Source organism: Geotrypetes seraphini, chromosome 3 (assembly GCF_902459505.1).
Source record: "Geotrypetes seraphini chromosome 3, aGeoSer1.1, whole genome shotgun sequence".
Taxonomy (NCBI): Eukaryota; Metazoa; Chordata; class Amphibia; order Gymnophiona; family Dermophiidae; genus Geotrypetes; species Geotrypetes seraphini.
In genome coordinates, this window is record NC_047086.1 from 69,696,020 (window position 1) to 69,713,628 (window position 17,609).

The 17,609-nt window shown below is 44.2% G+C and overlaps 1 protein-coding gene across 1 annotated transcript in view; it reads right to left on the reverse strand.

The window, feature by feature from the left end:
- The window catches only part of AGPAT5 (1-acylglycerol-3-phosphate O-acyltransferase 5), a 177,903-nt gene that overhangs the window by 6,039 nt on the left and 154,255 nt on the right, over positions 1 to 17,609 (reverse strand). Inside the window, exon 7 of the mRNA XM_033937963.1 lies at positions 683 to 806. Coding sequence (XP_033793854.1) covers positions 683 to 806 — 124 coding nt within the window. The remainder of the gene's footprint in view (positions 1 to 682; positions 807 to 17,609) is intronic.

Genomic DNA, 17,609 nt, shown 5'->3' on the forward strand with positions numbered 1-17,609 from the left:
CCAGAGAATTGGATAGAGGGAGTGCGCTAGATGTGGTGTATTTAGAGTTTAGCAAAGCCTTTGACAGAGTTCCACACAGCCTGGGTCCCCTAATTATGAATCCACTGCTCTAAACCAATATGCTACCCCCTTCTACTCTGTACGGATGTCTATATGCCCATTTTATAAAATGAATGTTCCTATGCTGCCACAAAGATACCCATGTAACTTGTTTTCCCCTGTTTAATTTGGACATTTCAGTTTGTGATATGAATGAACATTCTGGAAGCGTCCAGCACATGGATGCCATCTCATATATTCTAAAATACACGCGAGATGGATGTCCACTTGTGGTTTCTGACTTGAACGTCCATATTCTGAGTAAGACACCATTTTTAAAATGTTACCCCAAACTGTGAACAAAATGAGGATTGACATGTTTTATGTTTTCTGATCTGAAGAAGTGTTACCTTCGAAAGCTAATCAAAAATGTATTAAGTTAGTCCAATAAAAAAGGTATTATCATTTTCTTTTTTATGTTTTGTTTTATTTCTATACTGTATATCATCACAATGTTTTATATGAAAAACCATTTCTTCCTTTGTGCCAGCAATTTTTTGTTGGTTCCCTCCCAAATTTCCTGCTCCACAATAGATGGCCACTGAGTTAATCACCTGGTCACTGCAATTTTAACAGTACTTACTTATCCTTGACTGCAAAGCGTTCATGAAGCCATCTCTTCATAAAAATTTGCTCTTCAGGTATATCCCTCCGTTCTATACGCTCCACATAAATATGGATTTTTGGGCATTCTTTGCAAAGGAAATCTAAATAAAAAAGCAACTTGTTAGCATTTTCTTTTGAACAATTTGAGCAAATATTCTCATTTTTTAACCAGACGTTAATTTGCCATTACTGTGCTATATGCTGAAAAGGAATGCTAAGAACATAAGAATAGCCTTACTGGGTCAGACCAATGGTCCATCAAGCCCAGTAGCCCATTCTCACAGTGGCCAATCTCTAGTACCTGGCCAAAACCCAAGAAGTAGCAATATTCCATGCTACCGATTCAGGGCAAGCAGTGGCTTCCCCCATGTCTTTCTCAATAACAGACTATGGACTTTTCTTCCAGGAAATTGTCCAAACCCTTCTTAAAACCAGCTACACTATCCGCTCTTGCCACAACCTCTGGCAATGCGTTCCACAGCTTAACTATTTTCTGAGTGAAAAAATATTTCCTTCTACTGGTTTTAAAAGTATTTCAAGTATTTCCCTGTAATTTCATTGAGTGCCTCCTAGTCTTTGTAATTTTTGATGGAGTGAAAAATCGATGTGCATTAAGACATTTGCTTGAGTTACAGAAATATGTCTTAATTATTCCCCAGAGGGGTCAATGTAAAAAGCCATGCTTGAGAGCTCTGCACTAAAGTTTTGATCAGGGTTTCCTAATACCGTGTTTCCCCGAAAATAAGACACAGTCTTATATTAATTTTGGGTCCAAAAAAGGCACTAGGTCTTATTTTCGGGTAGGACTTATTTATTTTCATGTACAATGATCATCTCCCCCTTCCTCTCCTCCACCCCAATTCTTCCTATTTCCTTTCTCCCCCTTACATGTGCAGCATCTTTCTTCCCCTCCCTCCCATCCCCTGTGTAGCAGAACCCTTGAAGCTTCTATCCATCCCTTCTTCCCATCCCACCGTGCAGGATCATTCTATCCCTCCCATCCCCTTCTACCGCTGCCGCGCACCCCCCGACCCTTTCATCTCTCCCTCCCACCTGAATCCCGACTGCGAGACTGAAATACCTGGTAACAAAATGGCAGCGTCAGCAGCACAGGCTGCATCGTGGCCTTCTCACGCCCGGGCATTCCTCTGCTGCATCACTGATGATGTCATCAGCAACATGGCACAGAATGCTCGGGTGTGAGAAGGCTGCGATGTACTGACGCTGCCGTTTGTTATCGGGTATTTCGGTCTCGCGGTCGGAATTCGGATGGGAGATAAAGATGGAAGGGTCAGCGGGGGGTCAGCAAGGGAAGCACTACTGCCGGTGACTAGGGCTTATTTTTTGGGGTAGGGCTTATATTAAGACCAACCCCGAAAATCATGCTAAGGCTTAAAAAAAATAAAAGCACTCCCCAATGCAGAAAGCAAATAGTATGGTAGAAGGCTATGTGCAAAAAAATATGCACTATCGTGGGAGAGTGTGCCAGACACATACTAACATAGCAAATGATGGAAGATAAAGACCTGAATGGTCCATCCAGTCTGCCTTCAGTCACAGTTGCTATCAATTCATGATTAAACTGTCTGCCTTTGGTATTTCTGGCAATTTTCTGGAATACAATCGTAATAGCTAATAAATATGTGTCAAACACGTATTGTAAATAATCATTCAGGCCACATAAACACAAACTGCTGACAAGACATACATTGTATGAGAAATCATAATATAACGGAGAAAAATAAACCTCAATTGTGGAAGGCTGGGACTACACAAGTGCCCAAACCTAAGCACATCATCACGGGTTTATAAAAAAACTCCGTATACATGTAAATGAATCAATCACTTCCTTTCATGCAAAATCAAATTTTTCAAAAGCTTTTTGTAGTAACAGCAATGTGTACAAAATTCAATGTATTACTCGTGTCCAAAAAGTGGTGGCCAGAATCCCAAACTTAACTAAATTAATAGCGAGGGCTACAGCTCATTTTCACTTATGTAGACGGTTATGGAGGCGTGGAGCAAAACGTCACAGTCAAGGAATAATACACTCATCTGAATGTAGCACCATTTTGAGAGGAGCCGGCTTCACTACTGTTTGGTTATAAGAAGCGAGGAGACATCTGGATACTGCATAGATCCCCTGAAGTAGCCTTTTCAGGCGAAACAGAAAGCCTTTTCTGTCGGGACCAGGAGTTTAAAGCCTCTTTTGAAGTTCTACATTCAGATGAGTGTATTATTCCTTGACTGTGACGTTTTGCTCCACGCCTCCATAACCGTCTACATAAGTGAAAATGAGCTGTAGCCCTCGCTATTAATTTAGTTAAGTTTGGGATTCTGGCCACCACTTTTTGGACACGAGTAATACATTGAATTTTGTACACATTGCTGTTACTACAAAAAGCTTTTGAAAAATTTGATTTTGCATGAAAGGAAGTGATTGATTCATTTACATGTATACGGAGTTTTGTGCTTAGGTTTGGGCACTTGTGTAGTCCCAGCCTTCCACAATTGAGGTTTATTTTTCTCCGTTATATTATGATTTCTCATACAATGTATGTCTTGTCAGCAGTTTGTGTTTATGTGGCCTGAATGATTCCCTGCTACTAACTATTATTTACAATACGTGTTTGACATATATTTATTTGGTATTTCTGGGACATAGACTCTAGAAGTCCTCCTGGCTCTGTCCTTTGGTTCTAACTAAAGGAATTGCCAACAAAGCCCTTTTCCTGTTATTTGCTGGACACAGACTGAAGAAGTCTGTCCAACACTGTCCTCACTTACTACAGTCTATCATAAACCAAATTGCCATATTCAGAAAACCAGAAGGTTTATTTTGTTTTATTTATTTAAGTATTTGTATACCACTTATAGCCTAAGTGGTTTATATTTAGGTACGCAAGCATTTTCCCTATCTGTCCCGGTGGGCAATAGAGAGATGAACCCCCTCTTCTATGAAATTGGGCTAGCAGTTTCTAGCGCGGGGGAGCTGCGCTAAATGGCCCACACTGCTCCCGATGCTCATAGGAACCCATATGAGCGTCGGGAGCAGTGCGGGCCATTCAGCGTGGCTCCCCGTGCTAGAAACTGCTAGCGTAGTTTTGTAGAAGATGGGATAAGTGACTTGCCCAGGGTCACAAGGAGCAGCGTGGGAATGTACAAGTCTGCCCAGTATTGGCCTTAGTTCTTCACAGCCAGAGTCGCTATTTAACCACCATGTGACACATCAAGCAGGCGAGAATAGGAAGACAGGCGTGCATGACCTGGGGGTGGGTGGGGTGCTTCAACCAATTTGCCCAGTAACTGCACTATGGAGAAATGTTTGGACAGAGCAGTGCCAGGAAGTGAGACATAAAGTAAGAGGGGAGATGGTTGATTTAGTGTATTTATTGCAGAATACTGCAGGGTGTTCCTGCTATTCCTGTGTTCACAATTTGCAGTTTTCTGCATTTGTGGAGAAGCATATGTAACCAACAAATCACCTTTCATGCTGCATTTCCAGCTATTCAAGGACATGCACATTTTAAAACAAGTTCTTTCTTTTGTTTTACTGGCATTTATATATCAGCTCATCCCTTAACAAAGCTAAACAGGAGCTTTTGATTGCTTCAAATTTATGTCCAGAACTGAAACATAGAAACATGATGGCAGATAAACGCCAAATGGCCCTTCCAGTTTGTCCTTCCGCAGTAACCGTTATCTCTCTCTCTCTCTGAGAGATCCCAAGTGCCTATCCCAGGCCCTCTTTAATTCAGACATAGTCTCTGTTTCTACCACCTCTTCTGGGAGACTGTTCCACGCATCTACCACCCTTTCCGTAAAAAAGTAGATTACTCCGGAGCCTATCACCTCTTAACTTCATCCTATGCCCTCTCATTCTAGAGCTTCCTTTCAAATGAAAGAGACTCAACTTATGCACATTTACATCATGTAGGTATTTAAACATCTCTATCATATCTCTGCTTTCCTGCCTTTCCTCCAAATTATACATATTGAGATCTTTAAGTCTTTCCCCATATGCCTTATGACGAAGACCACACACCATTTTAGTAGCCTTCCTCTGGACCAACTCCATCCTTTTTATATCTTTTTAAAGATGCGGCCTCCAGAATTTTACACAATATTCTAAATGAGGTCTCACTGAAGTCTTATACAGGGGCATCAATACCTCTTTTTTTCCTACTGGCCATACCTCTTCATATGCATCCTAGTATCCTAGCTTTCGCTTTCACCTTTTCAACCTGTTTGGCCACCTTAAGATCATCACATACAATCACACCCAAGTCCCGCTCTTCTGAAAGCTGTGGAGTCAAAGGTGGTACTAGTTTGCTGGTGAAGTGGTCATCCTTGCTACTGAAAATGGCACCAAAGTATCTTGTAAGTAAGTTTAAGGTTAGCATTCATATAAGCAGGCCACTATAAATAATTGTTGGAAAAAATCTTGGTCTAAGTAACAAACTTTGAGAACATAAGACCATAAGACTTGCCATCTCCGGATCAGATCCTGGGTCCATCAAGTCCGGTGATCCGCACACGCGGAGGCCCCACCAGGTGTACCCTGGCCTAGTTTTAGTCCCCATATCACCATATGCTTCTCAAGGGAGATGTGCATCTAATTTACCCTTACCCGTATATCTCAATGCCACTCTTAAGGAGATGTGCATCTAGTTTACCCTTAAATCCTAGAATGGTGGATTCTGCAATTACTTCCTTGGGAGAGCATTCCAGGTGTCCACCACTCGCTGCGTGAAACAGAACTTCCTGATATTCGTCCTGGACCTGTCCCCCCTCAGCTTCAGTTTATGTCCTCTTGTCCGTGTCACATTGGACATTGTAAATAACTGCTTCCCCTGCTCTATTTTGTTGAATCCTTTCAGTATTTTGAAAGTCTCGATCAGGTCTCCTCGTGGTCTCCTCTTTTCAAGGGAGAACAACCCCAGTCTCCTAAGTTGTTCCTCGTAGTCCAGGTTCTCCATACCTTTCACTAGCTTCGTTGCTCGTCTCTGCACCCTCTCTAGCAGTTTTCTATCCTTCTCTAGGTATGGAGACCAATGCTGGACGCAGTATTCCAGGTGCGGTCTGACCATGGCTCTGTAGAGTGGTATTATAACTTTGTCTGATCTACTCGTAATTCCCTTCTTTATCATGCCTAGCATTCTATTTGATTTCTTCGCCGCCACCACCGCACATTGCGCCGACGGCTTCAGGGTCCTATCAGTACACCCAGGTCCTTTTCCTGTTTAGTATTTCCCAGAGTTACACCTGACATACTATACTTGTGATCTTTATGTTTTCTGCCTAAATGCATCACTTTGCATTTTTCCACATTAAAATTCATCTGCCATTTATCTGCCCACTTTTCCAATTGATTCAAGTCACTCTGAAGTTCCTCGATGTCCTTCTGCGATCTGATTGCCCGGCATAGCTTTGTGTCATCTGCAAACTTGATGATTTCACTGGATGTTCCTTCTTCTAGGTCATTTATGAAAATATTAAATAAGATGGGCCCAAGTACCGAGTCCTGGGGTACACCTCTAGTCACTTTCTCCCAGTCTGAGAACTTCCCATTTATGCCCACTCTCTGTTTTCTGTTCTCTAGCCATTTGACTATCCATCTTAGTATATCTCCCTCTATTCCATGTCCTTGTAGTTTCCTGAGAAGTCTTACATGTGGAACCTTGTCGAACGCTTTCTGAAAGTCCAAGTATACAATATCCACCGGTTGTCCACTTTGAAGGTGTTGTAGTAAATGTGAAAAAAAAGTATGAAAACTATAATGGGTTTCGTGCAAAAAAAATCAGTGGAGTGGGCTTTGAGGATATAATATAAGAAGATGTGGAGGAAATTTTGGCTGAGACTGAAATACCTAGCAATGAAGACTTTGACAAGATGGCACAACAAAGCACCAGACACAATGACGATGACGACAAAGAGGGAGATCAGCCTAAAGCTCCACATTTTGCCTCTCATGGTACCAAAACAGTGGAGTGAGCATTAACGTTGGATATAATGCTCAGCAACATGGAGGAATGTGATCCCATGATAAAGTGCAGAATAATTTAAGCATCTTACAAATGTTGCGTTTGCCCCTTACATTGAAGCGCTTAAGGGTTTGATGAGGAGAGCCAAGCAGACATGGTTGACACAGTTCTTCCAGCCAGTGAGTTGCAAGAGCCAGGCCCAGAAGTTGATATATCAGCTTTGTCTTCTTCGTTGTCTCCTACTATACAAGAGATGCAAAGTTCTCCCTTTCCTGCAGCTCTATCAAATATAGGATTCTAGTTAATGCCTTTTACTGCACAAAAATTCTCACTGTTGATGTGTAATGCTGTTTTATTTTTCTGTGCATGTTTCTTTTAGTAACTATTACTGCTTTCATGTTACTGCAAAAAATTTGTATTCAGTACACAGTATTGTTTAAATTGCTTGATAAAAGTGCAAGCAGGAACTTAACCCTGTATTTCTCATAAGAACAATTGCTTCACATTTTGTGCTTTTGCGGATTCAGGGTTTGACAGGAATCTAACCATATTTTCCACAGGAACAGTGAAATGCCTTTCACATTTTCACTGTTCATCCAGGAGTTTTTGGAACCATAACCTCATGACTAGTGAGAATGCACTATATGCACATATTTTAAAAATATCTGTGTCCCCAGGCATAGAATATGTAAAAGAACACAAAAAAAGCACCAAGGGCCTTCACAAGTTCCAGATAATCCTGGTTTAATGATAGACCCAATCAAAGAAGTTGACCTTATGTTCCACAGCAGAAAAACAAATCGAAAACAAGCCAAAGAAACTGCGGAAATAAGTGTTGCTGATTGAAGCTTTTATTAAAAAATAGAAGGATCAATTGTATCCACGACTTGGAAACATGGACCCAACACGGTCTGTGTTTCGACCTATGTGTCTTCATCAGGGGTCCAAGTGTCACCTATGCTTTGGACCTCTGAGTAAGACACATAGGTCGAAACACGTACCGTGTTGGGTCCTTCTTTCCAAGTCATGGATACAATTGATCCTTCTATTTTTTAATAAAAGTCTCAATCAGCAACACTTGTTTGGGCCTAGACATTTTTATGTGTATTATTATTTTGAATCAATAAAGCTTTCATCTTGGACATTAACTCTCCACAAGTCTTTTGTTTTGCTTGACTTCCTTTTGAGGATGATTTAGGGTCAATTCTTTTGTTTGGGTCTCAATAAATATAAAAATAAATATTAACTGTTAGTCTGAGTGTGTGTCTTTTTCACCGGTTTTGGCAAAAATTTTGATCACTGAGGACCTGATTCTCAAAAGTTTTACGCCGTTGCTAAACTGTTTTCCGATGGTTTAGCCTACATGCATTTTAGCGGTGGATTATCAAAACGGCTTATCTCTGTTTTTAGCGAGGTTTCTAGCAGTCTCCAACACTGACATACAAATGGGCTCTTCTGAGCACTCCAGTGGATTCTTAAAAATCGCCAAGCCATTCTCCAACAGCGGCATCTGCTTTTGACAACAAAAATCAGCTACTGGTCCAGAGGTGCCGGTACAGTGACAGCACTGTTTAAAACACTGGCATGGCAGTCTCCACTGTCTGATTATGCCTCCACCTCTGCGGACCACCGACTGCACGTGGAGACTGGTGGAGGCACGAAAACGCAGCCGGCACGTTGCGGAACACCGCTGAGCCCCCTAAGTGTGCTGAACAGTCTGTGTTCAACCCCCCGCTTGACAGGGAGTAAGATAAGGTCAGGGATGGCCCTGACATCCAAGGAAGACTAGCTGTCAGGTACCTCGAAAGGATCAAGGATTGGCTTGTCAACCGAAGTCTGTGAATTCTCAAGCAGGCAGCACGTCAAATGTCCGTAGAACGCGAAAGAACCACAAAAGGGAATAAAACTACATCAAATTAAAAATAGTAAATTGGAGAAATCAGAACTAACACACTGCAACCACATGCAGAAGAGAAAGACTGATGGAGGAGCTAAGCTAGCCTGTGATGTACCCTAGAGGTATAGTGAAAAACTTATAATTCTCTTCTGCAACCCATGCAGGTAAAGGGAAATAACCCTATGGTCTAGAACAGGGGTGTCCAACCTGCGGCCCCGTGAAGTATTTTGTGCGGTCCTGGTCGAGGGCGATGCAGTGTTTTCCTCTGCTGCCCCGGGTGTTTACCGTCTTGCTGGCTTCCTCCTCTGTCCTGCTGAAGTGTTTGCACATTTGTGCGGCCCCAGAAACATTTTTTTCCGGCCAATGTGGCCCAGGGAAGCCAAAAGGTTGGACACCCCTGGTCTAGAATGTCTCACCTATTTCACTGTAAAAGCTGTTTTGAGAAGTGACCCCCCCTCCTCATAGCAGCAGGAGAGATGCCTGTTCTCTCCCACTGCCACACAACACCATTCCAGCAGTGGGAGAGATACCCACTCTCTCCCGCTGCCAAGCGAACCCCCCCCCCCCCAGCAACAGGAGAGATGCCCACTATCTTCCGCTGCCAAGCAAACCCCTCCCATCAGCAGGAGAGATACCCATTTTCTCCCGCTCCATCACAACATACATTCCCTTGCCTCTGATCCCTCTCCCCCGTACCTTTAATTAGATGGCTGACAGGAGGGATGTCTATTCTCTCCGGCCAGCTGGCCCACCTCTTTCAAAATGGGCCTTCCCCTCCCTGGTACATCCTGGGATGCACTGGGGAGGGGCCTGGGGCTCTGATTGGCCCATGTTGTTTACGGCCCTTCCTGTGGCCCAATCAGAGCCTCAGGTCCCTCCCCAGATGAACCAGGAAGGGGTCTAAGGCTCTGATTGGCCTGAATGCCTAAGGTCCCTCCTATGGGGCGTCCAGGCCAATCACAGCCTTAAGCTCCTTCCCAGTGTATCCAAGGAGGGGCCTGAGGCTCTGATTGGCCCAGGTTATTAGAGCTCCAGGCCCCTCCCTGGTGCATCCCAGGATGTACCGGGGAGAGGAAGGCCCATTTTGGAAGAGGGGGGCCAACTGGCCAGAGGAAGTAGGCATCCCTCCAGTCAGCCATCTAATTAAAGATACGGGGGAAAGGGGTTGGAGGCGGGGGGTAGGGGTTGGGATGGTCAGGGATGGCCCTGACATCCAAGGAAGACTAGCAGACTGGCTGACAGGTACCCCGAAAGGATCAAGGATTGGCCTGTCAGCTACAGACCGAAGTCTGTGAATTCTCAAGCAGGTAGCACGTCAAATGTCCGTAGAACGCGAAAGAACTACAAAAGGGAACAAAACTACATCAAATTAAAAATAGTAAATTGGAGAAATCAGAACTAACACACTGCAAGATAATGGGCATCTCCCCTGCTGCTGTGGGGATATTCACTTGGCAGCGGGAGAAAGTGGCATCTCTCCCGCTGCAGAGAGTTGTGTGGCAGTGGGAGAGATCGAGCATCTCTCCCGCTGTTGTTGTGTTTTTGTTTTTGCACTTTTTCTGCGCATGTGTCCATCGCTATCACCAGCGACGGGCACATGCTAATTTAGCAAGTCTTTGCTACTCTCTGCCAGCCTCATTTACATGAGCATTTTCTGGGAGAATGACTCGCATTTTTAAAAAATTTGCTTCCAGAATGGCTGCGATAGCAGCCCGTCATTTCTTAACATGTTTTTTAAGAATCTAGGCCTGAGTATTTTGGCTGCCTATGGAGGCTCGGGTGTTGTTTAAATTAGGCTGTTTCTGTTACAAGGCTATTTATGGTAAAGCTCCTTTCTATCTAGATTTTCTTTGGCTTCATATAGATATAGTAGAAGAACTCATCCTTTATTTAACTTTCCATCTGTCCAGAGTTGTACGAGTAAGAAATTTCTTAACCACACTTTGGCATCTCAGGCAGCTTTTCATGTCAATGACTTTCGAATATTGTTGCTTACAGCTCGTTCCTACAGACATTTTAGAAAACAATTAAAGACCTATCTCTTCTCTAAATATTTGACTATTTGACTAACTAACATGCTTACTTTTATAATCTTTTGTAAACCGCGTTGAACTTCTGGTTAAGCGGTCAATAAGCACAATATTATATTACTAGTTTTTAAGCCCGTTATATTAACGGGTGCTAGACTATATGTCTGTCTGTCTGTCTCTTTATTTCTGTCTCTCTCTGCCGCTGCTTTTCTTTCTTTTTGTCTCTCTGCTCCTGTTTCTTTCTTCTTTTCTTTTTGTCTCACTCTGTCTGTCTCTCAAGTAATTTTCCTTGTCCATTGTCTGTCTGTCTTTGTTTTGTTATCTTTCTCTTTGAATCTGTATTTGTAGCCCCCTTGTACTTCAGTGTGTGTATTTTCTGTGTGTGGAGATGTCTGTCACTTACCTTTTTTTTTTAATAATAAGGGAAGTTGCACAGAGAAAGTTGTTTGAAGTAAATCGGCACAGTATTTGAAATGGTCCAAAGTATGAAATAGGCACAGAGTGACTTGTGTAGGTCAAACCGTCACTTGACACTCATTTAAATGCGAAAGTTAGCACGTGGAACGGGCCTATTAGTAACCCAGATGCAACATTGTTATGGCAACCGTCTACCGCGCCTACTATTACCCGGATGTGAATTGTGATCTCAATACATAGATTTTCGAGGGAGAGGTGGGGAGGTGGCATGCAAATGAGATCGTTTAGTTTTGGATCAGCATTGGCATCGAGCATGAGAGGTGCTGGTTCCAGATGACAAAGTTTATTTTTTAATTCAAAGTCGACGCTGCGGCTCCTCTCTCGATCCCTGCCTGGTGCGGTTCGAGAGAGGAGCCGAGGCTGCGGTTTTGATTTTCAAAAATGAACTTAGTCATCCGGAGTCGGGAGTTGTGGGCTTAGATCTCTTTCCGCCTCTGTGGGCGGGGAGCGCCGGGGCCTGGGTGCGGCAGGAAAGGCGGGTCTTACCTAGCCAGGGCCGGACGAATCCTGGGTCTGCTCTCCTTCCCCTAACCGCCCATTGCCATGCCCATGGGTGCCTTTTAAAAAAATGTTGACCTTCCTGGCTATGAACACATTTTGCGTTCTAATAATGATACACTGTTCATGCCAGCCCCACAGTCTTCCTTCCGATGCAACTTCCTGTTTCTGCAGAGGCAGAATGTGTCAGAAGGAAGAATGTAGGGCTGGCGTGAGAAGCAAGTATCAGTCACGCTGCTTCCTGCTGGTATAGATTGAGGCTCTGAAAGAACGGCAGCGGAGAGAGCGACGGGATTAGATAGCATCACATTGCCTTGCATGACACAGCGGCCGCACACCTACCAGTCTCGCGCTCCCAACCGGGGCTTCTGCCATGGTCCCGGGTGCATGTTCCTACATCTCTGCAGGGTGTTTTGAGAGGAACCCGGGACCGTGGCAGAGACTCATTGCACAGTGCAAACACAGCTGCTCAGTGTTAAGCCTGTGAATTTGGGCTCAGTGTCACTGAGGCTTCCTTCGCTCTCCCAGGCCTGCTGTCCTTCCCCTAAGTTCCGACTCCTCAACGCGCCATCTAGCGCATGCGCAGTCGTGCGGCCACATCCCGACAGAAAAGGGATCAGGGAACACAGTTCGCTACTGCGCATGCGTGGGCTAGCATTTTATTATTTAAGATGTTATTATGTGTTATTTTTTATACTGAATTACAAGACCTTCTGACCCCTGACGCAGGCAGGAACACCAAAACAAGGCCCTTGTCATGTTCATCATTAAAGCAGGATTACCCAGAACTTGAAGGCCCTTTATGTTTTTTATTGTGCTCCTTTGTGGTTTGTACTTTGAATCCCTCTTCTTTTCTACCTTTTTTAAAATATAGAATATGTTAAAACATTTGTACTTGCCTTGGAGCAAATATAAAATTTGTGCATGTGAATTTGCATATTATTAGGGTTGGATCTGGGTGCTTAAAATAAGCTCCTTTTAAAGATTATTTTTAGGTGCCCTGTTACAAAATCCCTCTTGCAGTATCAAAGAATACTTGATGGATCAGTGAAAACTTACTGCACGAACACAAAAATAAAATTATGATATAACATGAATATTCTTATCCCTACAGGAATGTTTTATATTAGTTTTAAACTATGGAACACAGAGAACATATTGATCTTAAAACACAGTAATTTTATTTGAAACAAGTTTCACATTCTTAGTGGAACAAGCTAAATGATGTACTTCACTTGATTTTTGTAAAATCTGGATAAACAGACTTACTTGCATGCAACTAAAATTTGGTCTGCATAAAACAGGATGTTTACTGCATAGCAGTTATACTTGGTTTGGAAACAGGAAAAAAGATATTACCACTCCGGAAAAAAAACAAAATTTTTATTTTCAGGAAACTACACTATAGATGACCATTTTCATTTTTACACGTCTGCAACATTCTGAAAAGCAACAGTGTTTGAATACAACCAGAAGAGAAAAGTCTTCTGTGCATGACAGAAGAGCTGCTGACACAAAGCAATGTAAAGCAAAGAAAGTTGTGATGCAGAAGACCATATCTTAATGAATGCTATAAAATTATTTCAAAATAGAGTAAACTCTCAGTTATCCAGAAACCATGTGGACTGGTAGATGCCGGATAACAGTAGTTTTCTGGTTGCTTGAGAGTTACTATAAAATAGTTTTGTCTCCCTTTCCACCCTCCTTTCTGGGTCACTCTCCCCTCCCCCCCGCCAACTTATGGGTCCAGCATCCATCCATCTTCCCTCCCCTTCACCATGCTGGTCCCTCACCACCCCCCTCACACTTCTGGTGCACCTCCCCCCCGGGTCTTTCTTCTCTCCCTCTGTGCAGGTCTGGCCTCCTGGACCCCTCTCACCCGATGCAGGCCTCACACGCCAACCCACCTCCCAAGCTCCCTCACCCAAAGAAATGGCAGCGGTCGGTCAGCAGAGGTAGCGCTGTAAACAGGCTGCTTGTAGCCAGTCCTGGCAGGGCCTTTCCTACTGCCACATCAGAAATGATGTGGCAGAGGAAAGACCCTGCTGGGTCTGGCCATGAACAGCCTGTTTACAGCGCTGCCTCTGCTGACTGACCGCTGCTGCTTCAGGAAGGTGAGGGAGGGAGAGGTGGGGTTGGTGAGTCAGGACCCCTGCCACTGCTGCTTTGGGGCTGGAGGGAGGAAGGGAGAGAGGGGGGTGGTGGATCAGGACCGCTGTCATTGCTGCTTCAGGAGCTGGAGGGAAGACGATATACAGTGGAACCTTGGTTTACAAGCATAATTCGTTCCAGAAGTATGCTCATAAACCAAATTGCCCGTATATCAAAGCGAATTTCCCCTTAGGAATGAATGGAAACTCGCTTGATACATTCCCCCCCTCCTCGAGGCCACCGGCGCTGCTCCGTTCCCCCCCTCGAGGCCACAGGTGCTGCTCCATACCCCCGCCCCGTGATCCGGCATCCCCCCCTGTGATCCGGCATCCCCCCCCACGATCCTACATCCCCCGCCGAGCACCCAAATAACATCCCTTACCCCGATCTGGCACCGGCACCAGCACCAAAGAACAGGACATGCCGGTGCCGGAAGATCCTCCCTCTGGGTTGGGCTGGGCTGGACTGGGTCTTGAGCATTTGCGCATGCTCAAGGCCTTCTGATCTCGCTCTCTCCGAGATTCTCGGAGATCTCCAAGAATCTCGGAGAGAGCGAGACCAGAAGGCCTTGAGCATGCACAAATGCTCAAGGCCCAGCCCAGCCAAAAGGGAGGATCTTCGATGTTCAGCCCAGCCCAGAGGGAGGATCTTTGGGCATCGGCACGTCCTGTGTGTTGGTGCTGGTGCTGGTGCCAGATCGGGGTAAGGGATGTTATTTGGGTGCTCAGCAGGGGATGTAGGATCGCAGGGGAGGGGAGGGCGATGCGAGTGGGGGGAATGCCAAATTACTTGGGGGGATGCCAGATCGCAGGGGGGGGGGTCGCTCGTAAATCAAGTCAAGCTCGGTTTCTGAGGTGCCGATTTAGTGAATGTTTTGCTCGTCTTGCAAAACACTCGCAAACCGGTGCACTCGTAAACCGAAGTTTGACTGTATATATTTTTTTGCCAGTTGAGTGAGAGTGCTTGAGTCCTGGCTAATTGGGATTCTACTGTATCTACAAGCTTTAACTGGCATTACTGACAAAAGAGAGAAAAATGTATGTACAGACAGCAATACATACATAGATAAATTATCCATTGTCCCTTGATACTCAACTTTTGGAAATTAATATGGGGACAAATCAACTCGATTTTGGAATCTTCAATTTGTGGTACATTGTTGTCACCTAAACCTCCTTTGGACAAATATAAAAGCAGATTATTTGCCATCATGACTTGGATAGCTATGCAAATGGTTACTAAAAACTGGAAAAATTGGGATCAGCTTAATTTCTCCTTCTGGTGGGATTCTTTATGTTTATGTTACAAATATGAAAAAATGAATTCAGAAATTTTGGGTAATAATAAGTTATTTAAATAAACTTGGATCCATTGACAAATTTTGTTGAAGTTGATTAGCTGGATTATTCTGTTTTCTTATTTGAGTAACACATCCAGGGAGGGAGGGTGGGTGGAGGGGTATTATATTTTGATGTCATTATTGATCAATAAGTTTATTATGATATTTATTGAAATAATGCATTTTGTTTTTATTCTTATATTGGGGTGGGGGGGGTAAATGTTTTTGAAGTATTCTTATGATTGATGAAAATGCAATTTTGAAGTTAATATATGTATATGTACATTTTAAAGCATTGTTTTTGAATGAAAAATTAATAAAGTAAAAAAAAAAATTATCCATGTATCTTTTTTGTGTAATTTGATCCAAGCTATTCATCTAAGTCTGACTACTGAAAATGCATGGAGATTACAGTCCCTAACTGCTTCAGGTTATTGTGCCACTGCTGCTTTTAGTCTGGAGAAGAAGTGGTGGGGGTGGCAACCAAGAGGGAGGTGAAAGCCTCTCTTTAGCGTTTAATTCCCTCCCACTGACCCAAAGACCGATCTTTTGATTTATAGAGTCTTCAACCAATTAGTTAGAGGAAATTGCTTTCTCTTATCTTTTCTTTCATGACGTGCAAGTACTTCTTCAGCCACAGTATGGCTGGGAAACATAGGGCCGTGCGGCAACAACCCCGAAGCCCTTTAAATCTCTATGGGCTTCGGGGCCGTTACCGCGCAGCAGCGGCTAGTGCGGCTTTGTAAAACAGGCCCATAGTTTCGTCAATTCTGTTACCCAGGTTACAGCTTCTGCATCCGTACACACAGAAAATGTTACCAAAGCAGAGGGGATGGTTTCATGTGTAAGATATCTTTAGCTTGAATCCCTCATGAAGGAAGTGAAGGCCCGCTGGGACATGGGGGCATGTGTTTGGCAAATTCATGCCCCACGGCAGCCTGCAAATCGGCTCGCTGCTCCGGTACTGCTACTGTGGTTTGAGTCTAGCTTCTGAGTCGCAATTTCAGTAGCAGAGCAGCGAACTGATTTGCAGGCAGCCGCGGGGCACTGTTGGACAGAAGAGATCCCTCCCCACCTAAGCAGCACCACATGAAGCAAATAGGAGGGCTGCTGCTGGTAAGAAACAGGAAATAAAGAAGCTAGCTGTTACAGAACGCTGACCCCTGAGCAGATGAACAGCCCAGCAGGAAAGCCTACAGAGCAGTACCATCAAATGGATTCAGATAATTTACAGAATCTCCTGAGAGCATGACACTTTTTCTTCATGCAATCTGATTCTTTGAGCAGGCAGCAAGCAACATGAGAGACTGCTCAATCAAATTGATAGTGGGAAGCCTGTGGACATAATATACTTGGACTTCCAGAAAGCGTTCGACAAAGTTCCACACGAAAGACTTCTCAGGAAACTACAAAGCCATGGCATAGAGGGAGATATACAAAGATGGATAGGAAAATGGCTGGAAAACCGAAAGCAGAGAGTGGGCATAAATGGGAAGTTCTCCGACTGGGAGAAAGTGACTAGTGGTGTACCCCAGGGCTCGGTACTTGGGCCGATCCTTTTTAATGTTTATATCAATGACCTGGAGGAAGGAACATCCAGTGAGATCATCAAGTTTGCAGACGATACAAAACTGTGCCGGGCGATCAGATCGCAGGAGGATAGTGAGGAACTCCAGAGCGACTTGTGTCGGTTAGAAACATGGGCGGAGAAATGGCAGATGAAGTTCAATGTGGAGAAATGCAAGGTAATGCATTTAGGCAATAAGAATAAGGAATACGAGTATACAATGTCAGGTGCAACTCTGGGGAAGAGTGAACAAGAAAAGGACCTGGGTGTACTGATAGATAGGACCCTGAAGCCGTCGGCACAATGCGCGGCAGCGGCAAAGAAGGCAAATAGAATGTTGGGCATGATAAAGAAAGGAATCTTGAGTAGATCGGAGAAAGTTATAATGCCGCTTTATAGGGCAATGGTCAGACCGCACTTGGAATACTGCGTCCAACATTGGTCTCCCTACCTAAAGAAGGATATAAAACTGCTGGAGAGGGTGCAGAGACGAGCAACAAAACTGGTGAAGGGTATGGAGAAACTGGAATACGAGGATAGACTTATAACACTAGGATTGTTCTCACTTGAGAAAAGGAGACTGCGTGGGGATATGATCGAGACCTTCAAAATACTGAAAGGAATCGACAAAATAGAGCAGAGAAGATTATTTACATTGTCCAATTTGACACGGACTAGAGGACATGAAATGAAGCTAAGGGGGGACAGATTCAGGACAAATGTCAGGAAGTTCTGCTTCACTCAGAGAGTGGTTGACACCTGGAATGCCCTCCCAGAGGAGATTATTGCGGAATCGACCGTCCTAGGCTTCAAGAGCAAACTAGATGCATATCTCCTTAAGAGAGGCATATAAAGATATGGTGGAATATAAATTACGCCAGGTGTACACCTGGCAGGGCCTCCGCGTGTGCGGATCGCCGGACTTGATGGACCGAAGGTCTGATCCGGAGATGGCAGTTCT